The sequence below is a fragment of the Coregonus lavaretus genome, assembly GCF_964263955.1.
Source record: "Coregonus lavaretus genome assembly, chromosome: 12".
In the NCBI taxonomy this organism is placed as follows: Eukaryota; Metazoa; Chordata; class Actinopteri; order Salmoniformes; family Salmonidae; genus Coregonus; species Coregonus lavaretus.
In genome coordinates, this window is record NC_139999.1 from 56,157,553 (window position 1) to 56,182,981 (window position 25,429).

General features: G+C 43.8%; 1 protein-coding gene across 2 annotated transcripts in view; it reads right to left on the reverse strand.

Moving 5' to 3' along the window:
- The window catches only part of raly (RALY heterogeneous nuclear ribonucleoprotein), a 163,752-nt gene that overhangs the window by 64,405 nt on the left and 73,918 nt on the right, over positions 1-25,429 (reverse strand). For both annotated transcript variants that reach the window (XM_084173560.1, XM_084173559.1), the window contains one exon: positions 7,245-7,523. In XM_084173560.1, the coding sequence (XP_084029686.1) occupies positions 7,245-7,500 (256 nt within the window). In that variant the 5' untranslated portion in view covers positions 7,501-7,523. The remainder of the gene's footprint in view (positions 1-7,244; positions 7,524-25,429) is intronic.

Consider the following 25,429-nt stretch of genomic DNA (forward strand, 5'->3'; position numbering starts at 1 on the left):
CCCTGTGTTTTCCCTAAAAGAGTTACTGGAAAAGGGTAGGCCTACTGTACCAGTTGTCCACAAATACAGTGTGCCCCTTTCCGAGGTAAGGCTGCAGCATGGTGATCACCACTGATCCAGATATGCCAAGACCCTCAACATGCCTTATATATGTGATGGTGCCAGTGTAGATGATCAGGTCCTGTACATATCCTGTCAGACGGTCACATAAAACAAAGAACTTCACTTCAAATCTGTTGTGCTTTGATGGAATGTATTGGCGGAATGCAATCCTTCCTTTCCAAGCCATGAGAGACTCATTAATGCATGTTTTTGAGGCACAAACTCTCTTCCATATGCCCTGGTCAAGCTGCCCAGGACATTCCTAATTTTGTGAAGGGGGTCGGTGAGGTTGGCAGTGGAGTTGTTCACAAAGTGGAGCACTCTCATCAAGACAAGGAAGTGGTGCTGGGAGAAAAGTGTTGGAAAATAAGGGAGTCTTCAGCATGGGGTCAGTGATCCAGTAGTCCCTCACAGAGCCTTTCTTCACTAGCCCCATCAGCAGCACTGTGACCAGGAAGGTATACATTTCACTGATTGATGGTAGTGTTCACCCATTTTGAGAGCTTCCCTTTTACGCCAGGGGCAGTCTTCGCTTTCAGTTCATGTGCATAGCTGCAAACAAATATGCATATATAGTAGGCTAATGGCATTCTGAATTTTTATACATTTGAAGTGCGCTTTGGGTTTTTCTCTAATATAATATTGGACATACATATTGGTTTCTTGCACCACACTCTCCACCAATTCCTCATCAAGGAACAGTTTAAAACACTCTGCCTCTGAAGGGGTAGGCAGGGTCCTTTGTACGCCAGAAAGGGTGTCATTGAAGTCTATCTCTGATGGTGTGATGTGACAGGATCTCCAGCAGCAGGGACCATCCTCCTCAACTTCAACCTCTTCTCCCTCACAGCCTACAAGATTGGCAGCAGCACTAGCATCTTGGGAAGGTGAGGGATGCTCATTGCCTGCAAGGTTGGGGTGGGCACCATTGTCCTCAGACATCTCACGCTCACAGTCCAGAAGGTTGGGGGGCAGATATTCTTTGTCACTATCTGACTGATCCGACTCACTCTCATACACAGATTCTTCATCAGAATTACAAAATATTTATTGTATTTCCTCATCATTATCTCTATACTCAGTGTCTGTCAACAGTTAAGTTTTCTGTCAGGACTGACTTAGATTGTAACTATGGTTATTCATCTTATAAACTTCTCCTGTGCTTGCCCCCCATTTATTGATAAATCCCCAATCATAGTTACAATCCCCACAAACCCCCCTAAAATGGTTTCACCCAAATCTGGCAATCCTGGTTAGCTTTCGCACTACGGCTAGACTAGACAATATGATTGTGAAAGGTTGCTGGATCGAATCCCCGAGCTGACAAGGTAAAAATGTGTCGTTCTGCCTCTGAGCAAGGCAGTTAACCCACTGTTCCCCGGGTGCTGATGACGTGGATGTCGATAAAGGCAGCCCTCCGCACCTCTCTGATTTAGAGGGGTTGGGTTAAATGCGGAAGACACATTTCAGTTGAATGCATTCAGTCGTACAACTGACTAGGTATCCCCCTTTCCTTTCCCTGTATGTGAGGTGATAATCTGTGAGGTGGTAACCTATTTGCTTTGTGATTTGTCAAAAACGGTAAACAGCTTATCAAGTCATGTGCTCCAGTTCTTGTATACACTGTAACAAGTATATCGAAGATTTGTAATATGAGCCGATGGGTGCAGCCAGCTTTGTTTATTTGCGTTTTATAGTGAATGGCATTCTGGGATTAGGGAGTTTTCAAGTGTCAAACATAAACAAACCTGGCTGCGATCATAAAGAATTTAGCCGCTGTTAGCTTAGCTGACACGTATCTCTTTTCTAAACAATATTACATGTCTCTAAATGTGCCCACCAGAGATGTGGTGAATTGTAAACAAGTCTAGCTGTTAGGTCACTACCTTATGTTTTGTTTTCTGTCAGCGCAACCTGTAATTTAGACTGGTTTATGGAATGAGCTTGGCTGTGAGTGTGTTCCGTGTAACGCTTGGATGATGAAGTTCGCATTTATCTTTTACAATAAAAGGAGAAATTGAGGAATAAAGTTGTGAAGACCTTTCCATCAGTACAAAATATTGTTTAGTTGATGCTTTTCAGACAACAATGCTATTTAGACGCATTTGTTGCATCATATGTAGAAGCTGTGTTGCTATTGTACCAATCACATATTCGCGATGGTATGCAGGGACTCAACAATGACCGCACACGGCAAAAGGCTAGATGCTGATCTTGGGTCAATTTAGCATTTTCCCTACTAATGATTAAGATTAGGATTGGGGGAGGGCAACATGAACGCCTGACAACCTTGATGCTTGTGCAGCCCTACCATCTCCACCAGAGGGAGGTGTTTAGCCATGCTACGCCTCTCTCTGCCTCTCTCCCTCCACAGGAATGTAGCTAAAGCTAGCATCAGTGGTGTGAACCCTAGCTATCACTCTCTCTGGCTCCTGTGGACACAGTCCTGATTGTGCTCTCTGGGCACGCCCACCGTGTGGGGGTTAAGGATGAGGTTGTGAGGCTGTGTACGCTGGGGCCTGGTAACTTGACTGTGACGTGAACGACCTGTGTGTGTGTGTGTTTGAGTGTGAGTGTGTGTTTGCGAGAGAGAGTAGGTGTGAGCCTAAAGTCTATATGTTGCAGATTGTGCGTGCGTGTGTTTGTGAGTAGGTGTGGGTGTGTGTGTGTGTGTGTGTATGAGTAGGTGTATTTATATATAGATGAGTGTCAGGAAGTGTGTGTGTGTGTGTGTGTGTGTGTGTGTGTGTGTGTGTGTGTTTGTGTGTGCGTGTGTGTGTGTGCGTCAGGGTGTGTGTGTATCTTTGAAAGTCTTTGTTTATGTGTGTGTGTCTGTGTTGGTGTGTCCGAGTATTTGGGTCTGCTGGGACCAGGGTCTTTGAAAGCAGAGTTGGCACAAGTCAGTGAGCACTTTAAGCCCTCTCTGATTCCCCCTGTGAGCCTACACAGCTAGCACATTTGGTGCCTTGGAAGTTGTGGGAACGTACATTTTTGTTTTTTATGGAACGTTTTGTTAACTTCTGAGAACGAATGTATGTTTTTAAATAACATTCTTATTACATTCTCTGAACGTTACTAAAGTTTTCTTGTGGTTTTTATGGAAGGTTTTCTTAAAGTTCTCTGAACAATTTGAGAACATAACTTTAAATAGAACCAATGGGGAAACCTGTAGGAAATGCTGATGTACTGAAATTCCAATTGAAGAATGTTGTTTCAAACATTCTCTGAACTATTTGAGAACATTCCCAATGTCCAACTAGTTGGAGAATGTTCCTAGAACATTACCAACATTTAAATGTAATCATGTTTGAACTTTTAGGAAACGTTCTGTTAAAGTAATGAAAGAAAATACAGTTTTTTTGTCAAGTTCCTTAAATGAGCTGAGAATGTTCCAAAGCCAAGCAACTATCCTGCACCATTCCCAGAAAGTTGTGGGAAGGTTGTATTCAAACTAACCATAGGACAACCACGCTCTCACCAAGTCCTAGGAAACATATGGTTCTCAGAACGTTATGTGCTTGCTGGGTATGGAGACCTGCAGCGTCCACACCTGGCCCCGGCCTGCCCCTCATCTATCTGCATGAAGGGCAGCAAAGGCCCTGTTGCCGGGGTACCTTACCGGTGGTTACGGCAGCCCACGCCACAGCTGATTAATTGCTCTAATTTTGAAGGACAAAGTTGAAATGAAAACTGAAGGTTTCCAACTGCTAGTTAATAAGCGCTATCCTGAGTAATATGCGATACAGAGGTGATATGTGTAAAGCTGTGTAGCCTGCATAAGTGGACTAGTCATGCAATTTACTGCAGTGGCTAGCTACAGTATGACTGCCTCCCAAATGGCATCCTATTCCCTATATAGGATTATGACCATTGGGCTCTGATCAAAAGTAGTGCACCATGAGAGATGATGTGTAGCTAAGAATAGTGATATGTAATTTGATATGTATTTGATAACAATCTCTTTAGGCCCAATTCAGAGTCAAGCACACACATATCTTTTCGTAAATAATTCACTGGGAGACAAAAAAAGTATATAAATGCATGACAAGTCATAATATTGCCCAATGTGACTTTTGCTGGCTTTTCCTCCACTTAAATGTAGTTCCCTGAAACTGACAGAGTCCAGCTGGGGCTCTGTGTAATGGGGGATGAAGCTGTACCAGACTACCAGTAGCAGGGTGTTAAATGATTCCCAGTGCAGTCTGCGCTGGTATTCCTCTGTGGCTCACCACACAGTCAGGAGGTTAATCTCTGAGTTCCATTGAGATCAATACTCTGATAACAAGCACCACTCTTCAAAGGCCTGATAAGGACTACAGGGAGTGCTGTAAGAGTGGTTTAGATACACACTGCTCTTAGCAGAGGCAGTTCACTCTGCTCTCTCATTCCCAGAGGCACATTTATTTATTTTTAATGTTTTATTTCACCTTTATTTAACCAGGTAAGCCAGTTGAGAACAAGTTCTCATTTACAACTGCGACCTGGTCAAGATAAAGCAAAGCAGTGCGATAAAAACAACAACACAGAGTTACATATGGGGTAAAACAAAACATAAAGTCAAAAATACAACAGAAAAAAATATATATACAGTGTGTACAAATGTAGCAAGTTATGGAGGTAAGGCAATAAATAGGCCATAGTGCAAAATAATTACAATTAGTATTAATACTGGAATGATAGATGTGCAAGAGATGATGTGCAAATAGAGATACTGGGGTGCAAATGCGCAAAATAAATAACAATATGGGGATGAGGTAGTTGGGTGGGCTAATTTCAGATGGGCTGTGTACAGGTGCAGTGATCGGTAAGGTGCTCTGACAACTGATGCTTAAAGTTAGTGAGGGAGATAAGAGTCTCCAGCTTCAGAGATTTTTGCAATTTTGGGCAAGTTGCAGCGGAGGGTGCAGAGCTGGTGGCCGGGGTAGTGGTAGCCAGGTGGAAAGCATGGCCAGCCGTAGCAAAATGCTTGTTGAAATTCTCGATTATTGTAGATTTATCGGTGGTGATAGTGTTTCCTAGCCTCAGTGCAGTGGGCAGCTGGGAGGAGGTGCTCTTATTCATGATGCAAGACCAAAATAAAGAGGGACGACCCATACCCATGGCTGCTGGATTATACATGGGGTACATACTAAAATGGAAATTACATTTAACCATGTTTTAACCTTTTGGAAACGTTCTTTTAAAGTAATGAAATATCAAGAAAATATATATTTTTTGGCAAGCTCTCTATTAAGAGTTACCATGTGCTGAGAACAGTGCTTAATTTGAGCTGGATCCGGCACCTGTTTTGGACTGTTTCATTCCGGAACATATTTGGCTGAATCCGGTACCTCTCGTGGCGTGAAAAATTATTTTTACTTCTTGCAATGTAAAAATTCGAATAAAAGCGATCAAAGTTAATTTGAGTTGCCTCTTCGCTAATTCTACTGCCCCCACAAAAAAAAGAAATGTGAAAATGTCGATTTTCAGCTCGGACCTGATATTCTAAGAGTTGATTCGGGTAGGGACGGCCCGGGTTTATGGTTTGCGCAACATTGTAACCTATGTTTGAGACCAACACGTGGCCATGGCTGTGTGAGACGCACGCCTGTATCTCTCACAGAACTAAAATGAGATTCACTTTCTATGATCTCTCTCCCGCTCTCTCTGATTGACATGAGCCCACAACTCTCATCGTTCCAGTGTTGCACTTCATCATTTATTTTCTTATAGAATCATAGTGAAGGGTTCTGAAGGAACTGCAGCACCCATGATGAATTGAAATACATTTTCCAAAGTTAGAGCTACTGTTCAGAAATAAATGAAATCATTCAGAATAGGCTACTACACAATGACAAAGCCTATAATTTAGCCACAGAGGATCAATAGCTTATTTTAAAAAATAGGCTAGCTGTGGAGTGTAGCCCAATAACAAGGCATGGCCTACAGTTGGGAACACAGGTAAAATATGTCAGTGAACAAACAGCATGCAGACAAAACAGGCCTTTCGCAATATTTCAAATACAATCGCGGGAAAACACAGGTTGGAAAGCAAATGGCTCCTGCTGAAAAGACTCCAATCGGTCTGCTGTAGGCTACCAAAATATTTCAGCAATTTCCAGATATTGTTTTACAAAGTAAAACAAGAAAGAGAGAGGCTTTTAGAACGAGCGCATCGGCCATCACCAGCAAGTGAGCTGTGCATCATTGGGTGAGTTAGTGAAACTGGAAAGCATTTTTATGACTATAATTTCCTCCTCATATTGTAGCCTACATGTCTCCACACACCTAGGCTATTGATGGATTCAAGACAAGGTCGTTTTTATTGATCTCAGATTCTTAGATTTTGTCAGTGTCAAAGTAGCATCACAGTCATTTCGATCATTTGTGCGGTATTAAGGTGCTTTCAAGACAACTGGGAACTCAGAAAAAAACGAGGTCGAATCATGACGTCAGTAATCTTCAGGTCGGAAAGTTGGAGCTCTAGAAAGAGGCCTGAGTTCCCGACTTGGAATTCCAAGTTGACTGACCATTCAAAACTAATTTTCCCAGTTGGAGCTAGTTTTTTTCAGTTGCCAGTTGTCTTGAACGCACTGAAGTTGGAAGTTGGAGATTTCCCATTTCCGAATTCCCAGTTGTTTTGAACACGGCATTAAAAAATATTATGCCAATGTCTCCAGTCTTGTAAAATGACGTAGAATTGCATTGAAATGCTTTTATAAAAAGGCCACATTTTTCCCGGACCCAAGGCCACAAAAAGGATTCCCCATGTGTGCAACTTCTGTAAGTGCCTCTACTCTACTGCTCTATGCCACTACGCAAATGCGATGATAAGCATGCAATGCTTTATTATAAAGTGGATTTTTTTTTTTTACATGTATTCCGGTACCTCAGAGCTCCCCAGGTCACCCCCCTCTTGCGCTCACTTTTTGTTCTGGCACCTCCCGATTTACAAATTAAGCACTGGCTGAGAATGTTCCAAAGCCAAGCAACTATCCTGCACCATTCCCAGAAAGTTGTGGTAAGGTTGTATGCGAACATAACCATAGGTCAACCACGCTCTCACCAAACTCTAAGAAACATATGGTTCTTAGAACGTTATGTGCTAGCTGGGTAGTATTCACTATTCAGATGAATGACAGAAGAACCCAAACAGGACTCACCCAAAGTCTGTCCCGCCAGCACTCGTCCATTTTCCCCAATAACAGCCCCACTGGCATGCCTCTCGCTGGCGTACTGGACAAAGGCGTAGCCCTTGTGCACAGAGCAGCCCAGCACTCGGCCATATTTGGAGAAGATGGTCTCCACATCCGACTTCTTCACCACCGCTGTGTTGAGGTTACCGATGAACACGCGTGAGTTGATGGACTTTGGGTCGTTCTTGTTTGTGACGTTGCTGGTCTGAACCTTCAGAGACATCTTGGTTACGAACCTCAAAATATCTGCGATGAGGGGGAAAAAGCATGATAAACAAAAATTGTAAGTTCCTTTTCTTGGGATGATTAGTTGCTCTTCTACTTTTTTTGTTTTATTTTGGAAGTCAATTCATTATACTGTAAGTCCCCTGGTGGATGTGTTGCTGCAGTAGATTGCTGCAATGACAAAACTGCATTGGTTTAACCTCTACGGGATCGGTGTCCCGTATACGGGATGGCTGAGCTAACGTGCGCTAATGTGATTAGCATGACTGTTGTAAGTAACAGCAAACTTTCCAGGACATAGATATGTCTTATATGGGCACAAAGCTTACATTCTTGTTGATCTAACTGCACTGTCCAATTTACAGTAGCTATTACAGTGAAAAAATACCATTATATTGTTTGAGGAGAGTGCACAACAACAGAAAACGTATCACGGCGACTGGTTTGATACATTCACCTCTGAGTGTGTAAACTTACATTTTGTATTACCATATCATTTTTGTATGTTCTCTATAGTTATGTACTTGAAAATGTTTCTATGACCAATTCGGCACATTTGGGCAGACTTGATACAAAATAGTCCAGTATTGCAATGCTTCACTGGATTAATTTTAAACTTTGCACACACACTGCTGCCATCTAGTGGAACAAAAATATAAATAGAAAATGCATGTTTTTTTTTTGTATTATCTTTTACCAGATCTAATGTGTTATATTCTCCTACATTAATTTCACATTTCCACAAACTTCAAAGTGTTTCCTTTCAAATGGTATCAATAATATGCATATCCTTTCTTCAGGTCCTGAGCTACAGGCAGTTAGATTTGGGTATGTCATTTTAGGCGAAAATTTAAAAAAAGTTTTTAATACCAGTCAAGATATGCAGAATTTCTTTCAACAATCGATAATGATGGACAAAAGAAAACCAAATAACATCAAGGTTGCCATCACTTTGTAGAATTCTGTCACCTCCCATTGGGCACACTCTGGCTGAATCAACATTGTTTCCACATAATTTCAATGAAATTATGTTGAACGAACGTGGAATAGACGTTAAATTGAAGTCTGTGCACAGTGGGTTTGCAGACACAGTTATTTGAAAAATAAGTTTCCAAGAGTCACCCAGTACTCTCAGCTTTACTGTTACTTTAGCTAAGGTGCGAATTACGGGGGAGCCAGGTGGGACTCAGCTCCCTGAATGAGACGTTAGCTTCCCTAAATGCAACAAACGTCAAACTTTGGGGGGTCTCTAAATAATGCTAATTTAACCATTCTCCTATTTGTTTAAAATGTAGTGGTAAATATGAAAATTAAAGCTTCCGAATGAAACAAACACCCCCACCTCTTCGTCATGGTTTAAACCATTTATTTCTATGTGGTGGCGCTGTCCACTAAGTAGTGCTAAATTTCGGCCTCAGCTGAGCTCCTTGGGGGAGAAGATCCTTGGTCAGGGAGTTGACCAAGAACAAGACGGTCTCTCTGACAGAGCTCCAGAGTTCCTCTGTGGAGATGGGAGAACCTTCCAGAAGGACAACCATCTCTGCAGCACTCCACCAATCAGGCATTTATGGTAGAGTGGCCAGACGGAAGCCTCTCCTCAGTAAAAGGCACATGGCAGCCCGCTTCGAGTTTGCCAAAAGGCACCTAAAGCCCTCTCAGACTATGAGAAACAAGATTCTCTGGTTTGATGAAACCAAGATTTGACTATTTTGCCTGAATGCCAAGCGTCATACCTGGAGGAAACCTGGCAACATCCCTACGGTGAAGCATGGTGGTGGCAGCATCATGCTGTGGGGATGTTTTTCAGCAGCAGGGAAAGATGAATGGAGCAAAGTACAGAGTGATCCTTGATAAAAACCTGCTCCAGAGCACTCAGGACCTCAGACCAGGGTGAAGGTTCACCTTCCAACAGGACAACGACCCTAAGCACACAGCCAAGACAATGCAGCAGTGGATTCGGGACAAGTCTCTGAATGTCCTTGAGTGGCCCAGCAATAGCCCAGACTTGAACCTGATCGAACATCTCTGGAGAGACCTGAAAATAGCTGTGCAGCGACGCTCCCCATCCAACCTGACAGAGCTTGAAAGGATCTGCAGAGATCAATGGGAGAAACTCCCCAAATACAGATGTTCCAAGATTGGAGCATCATACCCAAGAAGACTCAAGGCTGTAATCGCTGCCAAAGGGGCTTCAACAAAGTACTGAATTAAGGGTCTCAATACTTATGTAAATGTAATATTTATGTTTAGGATTTTTTATACATTTGCAAACATTTCTATAAACCTGTTTTTGTGTGTAGATTGATGAGGGGAAAAAACCAATTCAATCTATTTTAGAATAAGGCTGTAACGTAACAATGGCAAAACTCAAGGTCTGAATACTTTCCCGAATGCACTGTAGGCCTATTTGGTGACTTTTTCAGTTAGAAACGTTAATGGTAAATTAATGATAAATGGTAATGGTTAATGATAAATTAAGAGGTTAATGCTCAGTTAGAAGCATTCGATTTTGCAATGGCATAGGCCTACATTATTTTGGATTTGTGTACCCATAAGAAGTGTTTTCACGGCGAAACATATTTAAACGTTACGTAGGCATAGTTACACTGCATTTTCCGAGATCTCCAAGATCCATGATTCCTACAGGGTTTAAGTTCAATGTTGTAATTAAATTGCTAATTGCTTAATAATGACAAATAACACTGTCATAAATGTCATTAATGTAATGAAAGAAAGGTATTGTTTTATGTCACAAGATCTGTGAAGACTCCAAGCATTAACTCATGAATTATGGACAACTCATGAACCAGGGTGTAAACATATTTTGATTCAACTTGTATACAGTGAGGGGAAAAAAGTATTTGATCCCCTGCTGATTTTGTATGTTTGCCCACTAACAAAGAAATGATCAGTCTAAAATTTTAATGGTAGGTTTATTTACCGCACCTATTATTTACCCCACCTATTTTTTAAAACCATTACATCACTGGCTACTGATAGGCCTATTTGAAGTTCATGGTAATACACATTGTAGTCTAGTAAGTTGACCATGTGTATTAGGGTAACCATCCCATTTTTCCCGGGACAGTTTCAGCCCCATTTCAGGTGTTCTGACTTTTCAGGCTGCAAAAAATGTAAATTAGTCAGGAAGACGCATCAATTAATGTCGGCCTAATCAACGGCAACCGCTGAATGTCATTAGGCAAACTTTTGTAACAGATGTCTATTTCCATTCATCAAATGGCATGAGTATACATGCAGTTTTGATGCTGGAATTATTTTGGAGTGTACGAACATGCACAGGTAGCCTACTTTTTTAAGTGATTTGTTCGACAATCAGATGAAACAATCATGAAAGGTGTTCTAATGTGTTCATGCCACATTAAAAGGTCATTCATTTTTACTGTTTAAATGCCGTCTTTATTAATAGGTACATAAAAAAATTACTATTAGGCATCTTTTTATAAGGAGACCCCCCCGAATGTCATGGTGTAATTCGCACTCTAACTTTAGGCGTTGCATTTTGAGAGATTCAGAATTATACAGTATGTAAATTGAGTGTGTAAAAAGCACTGTACAAAAAATGACTTTAAAGACAAGTGTTGAGAGGACTAAAGTTGATTCTATTGAACAGAACAGAGTGAAGCTGCTCCCCGGCTGAAGACCTCTGGGAAGCAATGTCTGTTAGGTTACAGCCTTATTCTAAAATTGATTATTTAATTTTTTTCCCTCATCAATCTACACACAATACCGTTTTTTAGAAATGGTTGCTAATTTATATACGTTTTCAGACCCTTTACTCAGTACTTTGTTGAAGCACCTTTGGTAGTAATTACAGCCTTGTGTCTTGGGTATGACGCTACAAGCTTGGCACTCCTGTATTTGGGGAGTTTCTCCCATTCTTCTCTGCAGATAATCTCAAGCTCTGTCAGGTTGGATGGGGAGCGTTGCTGCACAGCTATTTTCAGGTCTCTCCAGAGATGTTAGATCGGGTTCAAGTCCAGACTCTGGCTGGGCCACTCAAGGACATTCAGAGACTTGTCCTGAAGCCACTCCTGCGTTATCTTGGCTGTGTGCTTAGGGTCGTTGTCCTGTTGGAAGGTGAAGCATCGCCCCAGTCTGAGGTCCTGAGCTCTATTGATCATCTCAAGGATGATCAATAGAAACTGGATGCACCTGTGCTCAATTTCGAGTCTCATAGCAAAGGGTCTGAATACTTATATAAATAAGGTATATATATTTATTTAATTATAAATTTGCAACAAAAAAAAAATTTGAACCTGTTTTTGCTTTGTCATTATGGGGTATTGTGTGTAGATTGCTGAGGATTTTTATTTTATTTAATCCATTTTAGAATAAGGCTGTAACGTAACAAAAATGTGGGAAAAGTCAAGGGGTCTGAATACTTTCCGAAGGCACTGTATATGCACAATATTTGCTGTTAAAAGCAATGTGGGAACAAGATATGAGGCACATATTCCCTTCAAAGTCGTACCCAATGATGTATATTAACCCTGGATTGCGGATGCTATGTATTTGCCAATGAGAGGCTTTGAAGCCACCAGAAGGAGCAGTCCTCCATAGGAATGAATGGAATTCTACAGTATTTCAATTAAAAGGACAAAATTGTATTTAGTAATTTTTTTAGTACTTTCAAAAAATTCTACTTTAATTTTACTACTGTTTTATTTGTATTTTTAGCTCACATAATATAATTTAAAAGTATGCATTAAGGTATCTGTAATAGAATAAACATGGAAAAAAACAAATGTAGACATTAATAAATGCATTTCTATAGCTTACAAAAAAAATTACAATGGTGGGGCAGTACCAAGATGGAGGCGAGGTGGCTTCAAACAGCCCTCCCTGTCAGTCATCTAATGTATGTATAAATCATTCGTCGTATCCTCTGATGACACTAAAGCAGGTTAGTGCAAAGCGCCATATATCCCAAATGGTGTCTTGGAACCTGAGGAAAACAAATATAACTGTCGCCCCAGAAGGTACATGTGCTTCCCGAAGATAACAGCGAAGGGCTTAATAAATGTGTAATAGCAACTCTATTTTCCCTCAATAGAGCTAAGGAGGTGGGGCTGGTAGACCCTAATTCCCTGTCAGAAGTGATGTCTTGCTTATTACCGGCCTCTCCCCTATCATTTGCACAATAATTAGCAAGCTCCAGCAGCAGCGGCACAGGCATGAAGGTCACAGTCCATCATATTCTGTCGTGAAACCGCCAGCAGAACAACAGAGGTGGGGGTGTATTGATTGTTTTCTTTCCTTTGAGTTATTGGGTCTCTCTTCTGCCAATAGGAACTGCTGACACCCATTGCCACCGTTGTCAGGCCAGCAGGAAATATATTGCTAATGCCTCTTGGAATTTCTGCAGCCATTTACACTATGGCCAAGCCCAGCACCACTGTACTTTTAATATGTTTTCATGTGTCTATTGAACAGCAGTCTATATGTTGACTGTGTAAAAGGTCATACCAAGGGAGGTAAACAACATTACTCACTGTTGAGCAATACAACATGAGTCTTTTGAAAGACACTTGTCCAAGGACAGTTGGTGCACTGCATATTATGTTTTGACTAGAAAACAATGTCGCAATGTTTGCAATGTCGCTGACATGGGGATTAATCTAGTAGTGTTTGCTGTTCTTTTCAAAACGCACAAGTAAATCCCAGTAGGAGGTCTAAAGATTCCTTTTCTATTCTCGTTTCATCTTTATTTTCCTACACATTCTGTTCAAACTATGTCTGCCATTATCCACACATAAACTGACAGGCATTCCATTCCAAATGCCAACTGTTCCATCACACAACACTCACACCAGCACAGGGCGAACTTTTTGAGCAAGTTCACACTGTGCTCCAAAAACATTAATTAGATGAACGTTTTCCCAACCACCAATACATTTCTAATGTTGCCTGGGAAGAGGGACCTTTCCGCAGACACAGTGCCGTGGCCGGGGGCTGCAGCTGGGGAACTTGATAAACCCTTAGCATAGCTGCGACCATTCTCAATGGATCACCAGACTGATGCATAATTGAGTGCCAGTACGAGGGGCCCTTCAGCTAGCCCAGGGGCCATGCTGCCTCACTGCATTTCCTCCCCCTGCCACCGCCGAAAAACCGCTGCCACTGATTTCCCTCACTTTCCTCGCCTGCCCTCACTCGCTGGCAGAATTAATTTCCGTCACAATCTCTGATATTCGCAGCAAGTTTGTCCCTGCAGCCATTTTTCCTGTTTCTCTCTCTTCTGCTTATCTGTGTTTATCCAGCTTTAATGGTGTGTGGCCTTTACTCGCACAGGCAGAAGGGGTGGTGTGTGTGTCAGGCAGTAGGGGTGGTGTGTGTGTCAAGCAGTAGGGATGGTGTGTGTGTCAGGCAGAAGGGGTGGTGTGTGTGTCAGGCAGTAGGGGTGGTGTGTGTGTCAGGCAGTAGGGATGGTGTGTGTGTCAGGCAGTAGGGGTGGTGTGTGTGTCAGGCAGTAGGGATGGTGTGTGTGTCAGGCAGTAGGGGTGGTGTGTGTGTCAGGCAGTAGGGGTGGTGTGTGTGTCAGGCAGTAGGGGTGGTGTGTGTGTCAAGCAGTAGGGGTGGTGTGTGTGGTGGTGTGAGGTGGGCAGTAGGAGTAGCGGCCAGACACAGACGTGTGTGCTAGAGGAGGCCTGCTAGTGCAAACCACAAAAACCCCAGTAACCCACTCAACATCTGCTGGGGCACTGCAGGCATGCACTCTACATAGGCCAGGGTCTCTACCTGTGGTTAAACCCACTCCACACAGGAATAGCCAGCAAGACAGGACAAATTCACTTCTACAGTATGTGTATTAAAGTAGTAAAAAGTGAAGTATTTGATCCCATATTAACAGCACGCAATGACTACATCAAGTTTGTGATTCTACAAATTTGTTGGAGGCATTTGCTGTTTGTTTTGGTTGTGTTTCAGATAATTTTGTGCCCAATAGAAATGAATAGTAAATAATGTATTGTGTCAATTTATTTATTCTAAATAAGAATATAATATATTTCTAAACACTTCTACATTAATGTGGATGCTACCGTGATTACGGATAATTCCGAATTAATCATGAATAATGATGAGTGAGAAAGTTAGAGGCATAAATATCATATGCTAACCGCCCCTGTAATTGTAATGGTGAGAGGTTAGCATGTCTTGGGGGTATGATATATTTGTGCTTCTGTAACTTTCTCACTCATCATTATTCCAAAGTGCTGGAGAACAGAGCCAAAACATGTGTCACTGTCCCAATACTTTTGGAGCTCACTGTAGGTGTGTTAAGAGGTTACCTTGTGAAATGGGTCAATACTTATCAATTCAAGCAATCACCAACAAGGGTTTTAAATGAGGGCCTCAGTGAAACGTGAAATCCTGTTTCACACCACTTTCAGGATAACAAGGGATGATCAATAGGCTTGTTTTGTTCTCCTTTGGGGGTTGGCGTAACCAGGCACTATTTATTGGCAGGCTATACAGTAGGTGGCTGGAGTTTCAAAGCAATCGGCAAAGTGGAACATTTCACCATAAGGGAATGAAGGAATGAAGGAAGAGATTATGTGGGGGGAGAGAGAGAGTGAGGGGGAGGCAATCAGGCATGGGTGCTTACAAAGCATGCAGTGTCCTCAGTAGCTGCCAATCGCTAGCGCGTAGCCACTGCAGTAGCAAATTAGCCTCCAGGGAGCTTCTCTCCTCAAATTGAAATTGACAGCAGGTGACACTTGCAAACATTAAAATAGCCCTGGCGGAAGAGTGGCCAGAACTAGCCGGCTCTTTATCAGCAAGGGAGGATAAATTAAAAATGTCATTCCCCCTCCCGGCCTTTCAAATTATTCCACTCAGGTCCGCTGCCCAAAGAACATAGGAGAATGAACTGGCCAGTTGACCAGAGGTTCACAGAATCCTTTGACTGTATTGAACGCCAACACTACCTAACGTGCTATTCGGCTTCCTCTGCGTCTGATCTATCCACTTGGCTGGGATTTGCTGTTTGGTTGCAATATTTCTCAAAGGCTTCTTCCTTGGTCATTAGTACACTCTTAGAAAAAAAGGTGCTATCTAGAACCTAAAAGGGTTCTTCGGCTGTCCCCATAGGATAACCCTTTGCAGAACCCTTTTTGGTTCAACATGGAACCCTTTTTGGTTCCATGTAGAACCCTTTCCACAGAGGGTTCTACATGGAACCAAAAAGGGTTCACCTATGGGGACAGGCGAATAACCCTTTTTTCTAAGAGTGTATGGTTTACAGGCCCGCCACCCCTGAGAGACCTATTCTCTGGGGAGCATTAGCATTTCCGCTATTGATCTTCTCTGAGCCTGCTTACTCCACTCCAGTAGCGTGGGAACAATGAGAGGGGGATGAGGACGGGTGTGGTTATGACTGAGGGAAGAGGGTAAGAGGGAGAAAGCCAGCATGAATAGGAGTGGCTGATTCCACTCATTTCTCTTCTCCGCCTCCTTATTCCTTTTCCCCACATGGGTCAGATGTTTATGAAGAAGGGTGGATTGTTGAATGGAGAGGCCTGATGGAGAAAGTATTGATTTCCTATAAAGGGGATTTGATCAAACCTACGCTGACATCCAAAGGGACAGGGCCGGGCAATGGCACCAAATTACACTTCATATACCATCTATTTTTCAGAATCGTGGATAAATGGAGCTGCCCTGCAGATAGATTAGAGCCTCGGCCGCTCGTTCATCACCAGGAAACAAGAGGAGGAGAGCAAAATGATTGAGGCGGCTGGGAGTACTGGGTGGTAATGACTGGGAAGGGGGCATCACAAGGCTGGGCGCTCGGCCCCTCGCACATCCATTGGCTGAGGGCTCTTAAATATCTCTCTCAGTGAAGCAGAGGTCTTCTCTGTGATGTTTCTGCTTGATAGGTACAAGACAAAGACCCTAAGTAGTTAAGCGGAGGACGTTTTTTTTGTATCTGCAGCTCATAGTCAAGTATGAAGATGCATAAAACTGTCACAACAGTTTGAAATTCACTTTGAAATCAAGGTCAGTACATTGTCACTTCTTAAACACAGACTAAGGGTAATCCATACGCTGAATTTTAAGCTCTTGTTAATTATCCACTTTTATACTTCTTCTCAGGATTACCATTGAAGTGATACTAATGCTTTATGACAGAGAGTGTTCTAGATCATGGGTTCCCAAAAGTTTTCACTCGGGGCCCCCCTTCCAATATTGGTGAACATCCCGCGCCCCCCCTGCACGCACACGCCACGTCTATTTCTATGGGCACAAGCACTGTTCATGACACAAACGGTTCACACCCCTCTTGTTAGTGGAGAGAATTTTCCATGTTTCAATCTTATTTCCTGCAATTCTATACACTTTGTCATGGGGTGCAAAGAAAATGTTACTGTTTTAAATGTAATTTTCTTGCAATTCTATACATTTTGCCATGTCTAATGTGTATTCATGTGATATTTGAGTGACAAAAAAAGTACAACTATATATGGTCTAAAAAAATGAAATAAAAAAAACGTTAGCTGACATGACTTCTGACAAGTTATAAATAGCTCTGTGAGGTATGCAATGACTAGCATGACAAGAGGAACTGATGATGCACTTCCCAATTTTGAAATTGCACCTTGTGCAATTACAACTTTCAAGAGTAAGTTTAAAGCCATTCAAAGTCTCTGCTGACCCCTAACGGCCCACATTTTGGGAACCACTGTTCAAGATAAAACCTCCAGTACTGGCTTTGGGATAAATATGTGCCTGCCTTAAGGTTCTGGTACAGCCAAAGACAAGACATTCATGTATTCTGTATGTTTATATACAAAATCAAATCAATCAAATCACATTTTATTAGTCATATGCGCCAAATACATCTGGTGTAGACTTTAACTTGAAAAGCTTGCTTATGAGACCTTCCCAACGATGCAGAGTTAAACAATTTAAATAAAATAGTAACACAAGGAATAAAATAAAATACACAAGAATGGCGCTATATACAGGGAGTACCAGTACCAGATCAATGTACATGGGTACAAGGTATTTGAGGTAGATATGTACATGAAGGCAGGGCAAACTCACTAGGCATCAGGTTAGTTAATAAGAGTAAAATAGAGAACAGAGTAGAGCAGCATATTATGAGTATGTGAGTGTGCATATGTACTGTATGTGTGTTTGTGTTGTGTCAGTATGCGTGTGTGTGTGAATGTCTGTGGGAGTGTCAATGTAGTGTGTGTGAGTGGTCACATGCACATATTTAGCAGATGTTATTGTGGGTGTAGCTCCAACAGTGCAGTAGTATCTAACAATTCACAACAATACACACAAATCTAACATTAAATATCAGGATAAGCAATGTCGGAATGGCATTGACTAAAATACAGTAGAATACAGTATATACAGTTGAAGTCAGAAGTTTACATACACCTTAGCCAACTACAGTTGAAGTCTGAAGTTTACATACACTTAGGTTGGAGTCATTAAAACTATTTTTTCAACCACTCCACAAATTTCTTGTTAACAAACTATAGTTTTGGCAAGTCGGTTAGGACATCTACTTTGTGCATGACACAAGTCATTTTTCCAATAATTATTTACAGACAGATTATTTCACTTATAATTCACTGTATCACAATTCCAGTGGGTCAGAAGTTTACATACACTAAGTTGACTGTGCCTTTAAACAGCTTGGACAATTCCAGAAAATGTTGTCATGGCTTTAGAAGCTTCTGATAGGCTAATTGACATCATTTGAGTCAATTGGAGGTGTACCTGTGGATGTATTTCAAGGCCTACCTTCAAACTCAGTGCCTCTTTGCTTGACATAATGGGAAAATCAAAAGAAATCAGCCAAGACCTCAGAAAAGAAATTATAGACCTCCACAAGTCTGTTTCATCCAATTTCCAAATGCCTGAAGGTACCACGTTCATCTGTACAAACAATAGTTTGCATGTATAAACACCATGGGACCACGCAGCCGTCATACCGCTCAGGAAGAAGACGTGTTCTGTCTCCTAGAGATGAATGTACTTTGGTGCGAAAAGTGAAAATCAATCCCAGAACAACAGCAAAGGACCTTGTCAAGATGCTGGAGGAAACAGGTACAAAAGTATCTATATCCACAGTAAAACGAGTCCTATATCGACATAACCTGAAAGGCCGCTCAGCAAGGAAGAAGCCACTGCTCCAAAACCGACATAAAAAAGCCAGAATACGGTTTGCAACTGCACATGGGGACAAAGATTGTACTTTTTGGAGAAATGTAATCTGGTCTGATGAAATAAACATAGAACTGTTTGGCCATAATGACCATCATTATGTTTGGAGGAAAAAGGGTGTTGCTTGCAAGCCGAAGAACACCATCTCAACCGTGAAGCACGGGGGTGGCAGCATCATGCTGTGGGGGTGCTTTGCTGCAGGAGGGACTGGTGCACTTCACAAAATAGATGGCATGAGGAAGGAAAATTGTGACATCTCAAGACATCAGTCAGGAAGTTAAAGCTTGGTCGCAAATGGGTCTTCCAAATGTCAGAATAATAGTAGAGAGAATGATTCTTTTCAGCTTTTATTTCTTTCATCACATTCCCAGTGGGTCAGAAGTTTAAGTTGGGTGAAGCTTTTCACCCTCTTCACTGCGGTCCCGTCGATGTGGATAGAGGCGTGCTCCCTCTGCTGTCTCCTGAAGTCCACGATCAGCTCTGTTGTTTTGTTGACGTTGAGGGAGAGGTTATTTTCCTGGCACCACTCCGCCAGGGCCCTCACCTCCTCCCTGTAGGCTGTCTCGTCATTGTTGGTAATCAGTTCTACTACTGTTGTGTTGTCTGCAAACTTGATGATTGAGAAGGAGGCGTGCGTGGCCACACAGTCATGGGTGAACGGAGTACAGGAAGGGGCTGAGTATGCACCCTTGTGGAGCCCCTGTTTTGAGGATCAGCGTAGTGGAGGTGTTGTTTCCTACCTTCACCACTTGGGTGGTGGCCAGTCAAGTAGTCCAGGACCCAGTTGCACAGGGCGGGGTTCAGACCCAGGGCCCGAGCTTGATGATGAACTTGGAGGGTACTATGGTGTTGAAGGCTGAGCTATAGTCAATGAACAGCATTCTTACATACAGTGGGGAAAAAAAGTATTTAGTCAGCCACCAATTGTGCAAGTTCTCCCACTTAAAAAGATGAGAGAGGCCTGTAATTTTCATCATAGGTACACGTCAACTATGACAGACAAAATGAGAATTTTTTTCTCGAGAAAATCACATTGTAGGATTTTTTATTAATTTATTTGCAAATTATGGTGGAAAATAAGTATTTGGTCAATAACAAAATTTTCTCAATACTTTGTTATATACCCTTTGTTGGCAATGACACAGCTCAAAAGTCTTCTGCAAGTCTTCACAAGGTTTTCACACACTGTTGCTGGTATTTTGGCCCATTCCTCCATGCAGATCTCCTCTAGAGCAGTGATGTTTTGGGGCTGTCGCTGGGCAACACGGACTTTCAACTCCCTCCAAAGATTTTCTATGGGGTTGAGATCTGGAGACAGGCTAGGCCACTCCAGGACCTTGAAATGCTTCTTACGAAGCCACTCCTTCGTTGCCCGGGCGGTGTGTTTGGGATCACGGGGTGAGATCTTGCGTGGAGCCCCAGATCGAGGGAGATTATCAGTGGTCTTGTATGTTTCTTCAAACCAAGCTGCTTACCTATTGCAGATTCAGTCTTCCCAGCCTGGTGCAGGTCTACAATTTTGTTTCTGGTGTCCTTTGACAGCTCTTTAGTCTTGGCCATAGTGGAGTTTGGAGTGTGACTGTTTGAGGTTGTGGACAGGTGTCTTTTATACTGAAAACAAGTTCAAACAGGTGCCATTAATACAGGTAACGAGTGGAGGACAGAGGAGCCTCTTAAAGAAGAAGTTACAAGTCTGTGAGAGCCAGAAATCTTGCTTGTTTGTAGGTGACCAAATACTTATTTTCCACCATAATTTGCAAATAAATTCATTAAAAATCCTACAATGTGATTTTCTGAATTAATTTTTCTCAATTTGTCTGTCATAGTTGACGTGTACCTATGATAAATTACAGGCCTCTCTCATCTTTTTAAGTGGGAGAACTTGCACAATTGGTGGCTGACTAAATATTTTTTTTCCCCACTGTAGGTATTCCTCTTGTCCAGATGGGATAGAGCAGTGTGCAGTGCGATGGCGATTGCATCGTCTGTGGATCTGTTGGGGCGGTATGCAAATTGAAGTGGATCTAGGGTGTCAGGTAAGGTGGAGGTGATATGATCCTTAACTAGCCTCTCAAAGCACTTCATGATGACAGAAGTGAGTGCTACGGGGCGATAGTCATTTAGTTTAGTTTGCTTTCTTTGGTACAGGAACTATGGTGGACATATTGCAGCAAGTGGGGACAGCAGACTGGGATAGGGAGAGATTGAATAAGTCCGTTAACACTCCAGCCAGCTGGTCTGTGCATGCTCTGTGGACGCGGCTAGGGATGCCGTATGGGCCGGCAGCCTTGCGAGGGTTAACACGCTTAAATGTCTTACTTACGTCGGCCACGGAGAACGACAGCCCACAGTTCTAGGGAGCTGGCCGCGTCGGTGGCACTGTGTTATCCTGAAAGCGGCCGAAGAAGGTGTTTAGCTTGTCCGGGAGCAAGTCTTCGGTGTCGGCGACGTGGCTGGTTTTCCCTTTGTAATCCGTGATCGTCTGTAGACCCTGCCACATACGTCTCTTGTCTGAGACGTTGAATTGCGACTCCACTTTGTCTCTGTACTGACGTTTTGCCTGTTTGATTGCCTTACGGAGGGAATAAATACACTGTTTGTATTCAACCATATTCCCAGTCCCCTTGCCGTGGTTAAATGTGGTGGGTAGCGCTTTCAGTTTTGCGCGAATGCTGCCATCTATCCACGGTTTTGGTTAGGGTAGGTTTTAATGGTCACAGTGGGAACAACATCCTCTATACACTTCCTGATGAACTCAGTCACCATGTCTGTGTATACGTCAATGTTATTCTCAGAGGCAACCCGGAACATATCCCAGTCTGCGTGATCAAAACAATCTTGAAGCATGGATTCCGATTGGTCAGACCAGTGTTGAATAGACTTTAGCAAGGGTACTTCCTGTTTGAGTTTCTGCCTATAGGAAGGGAGGTGCAGGATGGAGTCGTGATCAAATTTTCTGAAGGGAGGGCGGGGGAGGGCCTTGTAACCATCCTGGAAGGGGGAGTAACAATTTGAGAGTTCTTGATGCGGTAGTACTACAGGCAATGTGTTGATAGAACTTCGGTAGTGTTTTCCTCGAATTTGCTTTGTTAAAATCCCCAGCTACAATAAATGTGGTTTCCAGTTTGCACAAAGTCCAGTGTAGTTCCTTGAGGGCCGTCGTAGTATCGGCTTGAGGGGGAATATAGACGGCTGTGACTATAACCGAAGAGAATTATCTAGGGAGGTAATAGGATCGGCATTTGATTGTGAGGTATTCTAGGTTTGGTGAACAAAGAGACTTGAGTTCCTGTACGTTATCACAATCACACCATGAGTAGTTAATCATGAAACATACATCACCGCCTTTCTTCTTCCCGGAGAGTTCTTTATTCCTGTCTGCGTGATGTACTGAGATCCCAGCTGGCTGTATGGACGGGGGGAAAGTATATCCAGTCTCTGATTTCTCTCTGGAAGGAGATTCTCGCCCTGAGCTCGTCTACTTTGACTTCGACTACTCTGCTAAATGGCATATTATTACTTTAGGGACTGAACATTAGCGAGTAATATACTCAGAAGCGGTGGATGGTGTGCACGCCTCCTGAGTCGGACTAGAAGTCCACTCCGAATACCTCTTCTCTGACAGCGGCATCTTGGAGCAGCCTCTGGGATAAGTTCAATTGCTCTGGGGGGTACGAACAAAGGATCCAATTCGGGAAGATCGTATTTCTGGTCGTAAAGCTGGTGAGTTACTGCAGCTCTGATATCCAAAAGTTATTTTCGGCTGTATGTAATAACACAAAAAACGTTCTGGGCTAATAATGTAAGAAATAACACACAAAAAAACAAAATACTGCAAAGTTGCTTAGGAGCTAGAAGCAGAGCTGCCATGTCTGTCGGCCCCATTTCACAGGTTAGTGCAAGATAGAGTCAGTGCAGATAGTTTGGGTACCATTAATCGACTATTTAGCAGTCTGGCTATTTAGCAGACTGCTAAATCTCTCTCGGAGCCTGTTGGTCCGAGAGCCCATGCTCAGGAAACGTTTGCCGAACTGTAGCAGAGTGAACAGTCTATGGCTTGGATGGCTGGAGTCTTAGGCAATATTTCAGGCCTTCTTCTGACACCGCCTGATATACAGTGAGGGAAAAAAGTATTTGATCCCCTGCTGATTTTGTACGTTTGCCCACTGACAAAGACATGATCAGTCTATAATTTTAATGGTAGGTTTATTTGAACAGTGAGAGTGTCACGCCCTGGCTCTGGGGACTATGTTATGTTGAGCCAGGGTGTGTAATTCTATGTTTGATTTTCTATGTTGGGCTGAGTGACTCCCAATCAGAGGCAACGAGTGTCAGCTGGGTGTCTCTGATTGGGAGCCATATTTAACTGTCTGTCTTTCACTTTGTGTTTGTGGTTTCTTGTTCATTTCGGTTTGTGTTAAACTGTAGACGTCACGTTATCGTTTATTGTTTTGATCGTGTGATCAGTAATAAAAAGATATGTTCACCTTCAACGCTGCGCCTTGGTCCTCATCTCTAACCAACGATCGTGACGGAAGAAACCACCATAACTGGACCAAGCAGCATGAAGAAGAGAGAGGAAGGACTTGGGAGCAGTTGAGTAGGAGTCTCGACTGGGCCAAGCCAAGAGAAGAGGAGAGAGGTTGGAGTTTGGAGCAGTGGGGTGAGAGTCTGGTGAGAATGATGGAGGCCTGGCCCACGGGGAGGAGAGACCCCCAGAAAATTTTTAGGGGGGGGCTCACGACGTCGGGGCAGCAGGAGGCCGCTATGGAGCGGTCCAGCGGGGTTGCAGAGGAGGCCGCCAGGTTACGGGGGCCACTGGTAGAAGAGGGGATGGAGGGTGTAGAGGCACGGCGAGAGGTACTGGCGTGTGTTGCCAGTCCGGTCCGGCCCGTTCCAGATCCCGGTGTAGAGCCAGTGGTGTGTGTCCCCAGTACGGTCCGGTCTATTCCTGCTCCCCGCACCAAACCTACGGTGTGCGTCGACAGCCCAGCCCGGCCCGTTCCTGCGCTCCGCACCAAGTCTGTGGTGCGCGTCGCCAGCCCAGTCCGGCCCATCCAAGCTTCCCGCACCAAGCCAGTGGTGTGCGTCGTCAGTCCGGCACGGCCCGTGCCTGCTCTCCGCACCAAGTCTATGGTGCGTTTCGTCAGCCCTGTCCGGCCCGTTCCTGCTCTCCGCACCAAGTCTGTGGTGCGCGTCGCCAGCCCAGTCCGGCCCATCCAAGCTTCCCGCACCAAGCCAGTGGTGTGCGTCGTCAGTCCGGCACGGCCCGTGCCTGCTCTCCGCACCAAGTCTATGGTGCGTTTCGTCAGCCCTGTCCGGCCCGTTCCTGCTCTCCGCACCAAGTCTGTGGTGCGCGTCGCCAGCCCGGTACGGCCCGTCCAAGCTCCCCGCACCGGGTCAGTGGTGCGCGTCGTCAGCCCGGTCCGGCTCATTCCTGCTCCCCGCACCAAGTCAGGGGTGCGCTTCGTCAGCCCGGTCCGGCCCGTTCCTCCTCCACGCATCAAGCCAGGGGTGTGCGTCGTCAGTCCAGCACAACCCGTGCCTGGGTCATGTCCGGAGCCGGATCCGCCGCCGAGGCGGAGTGCCCACCCGGTCCCTCCCCTGTTGTGGTTGTTTGGCGCGGCCGGAGTCCGCGCCTTTGGGGGGGGGGTACTGTCACGCCCTGGCTCTGGGGACTATGTTATGTTGAGCCAGGGTGTGTAATTCTATGTTTGATTTTCTATGTTGGGCTGAGTGACTCCCAATCAGAGGCAACGAGTGTCAGCTGGGTGTCTCTGATTGGGAGCCATATTTAACTGTCTGTCTTTCACTTTGTGTTTGTGGTTTCTTGTTCATTTCGGTTTGTGTTAAACTGTAGACGTCACGTTATCGTTTATTGTTTTGATCGTGTGATCAGTAATAAAAAGATATGTTCACCTTCAACGCTGCGCCTTGGTCCTCATCTCTAACCAACGATCGTGACAGAGAGACAGAATAACAACAAAAAAATCCAGAAAAACGCCTGTCAAAAATTTTATAAATTGATTTGCATTTTAATGAGGGAAAAAAGTATTTGACCCCTCTGCAAAACATGACTTAGTACTTGGTGGCAAAATCCTTGTTGGCAATCACAGAGGTCAGACGTTTCTTGTAGTTGGCCCCCAGGTTTGCACACATCTCAGGAGGGATTTTGTCCCACTCCTCTTTGCAGATCTTCTCCAAGTCATTAAGGTTTAGAGGCTGACGTTTGGCAACTCGAACCTTCAGCTCCCTCCACAGATTTTCTATGGGATTAAGGTCTGGAGACTGGCTAGGCCACGCCAGGACCTTAATGTGCTTCTTCTTGAACCACTCCTTTGTTGCCTTGGCCGTGTGTTTTGGGTCATTGTCATGCTGGACCCATTTTCAATGCCCTGGCTGAGGGAAGGAGGTTCTCACCCAAGATTTGACGGTACATGGCCCCGTCCATCGTCCCTTTGATGCGGTGAAGTTGTCCTGTCCCCTTAGCAGAAAAACACCCCCAAAGCATAATGTTTCCACCTCCATGTTTGACAGTGGGGATGGTGTTCTTGGGGTCATAGGCAGCATTCCTCCTCCTCCAAACACGGCGAGTTGAGTTGATGCCAAAGAGCTCGATTTTGGTCTCATCTGACCACAACACTTTCACCCAGTTCTCCTCTGAATCATTCAGATGTTCATTGGCAAACTTCAGACGCGCCTGTATATGTGCTTTCTTG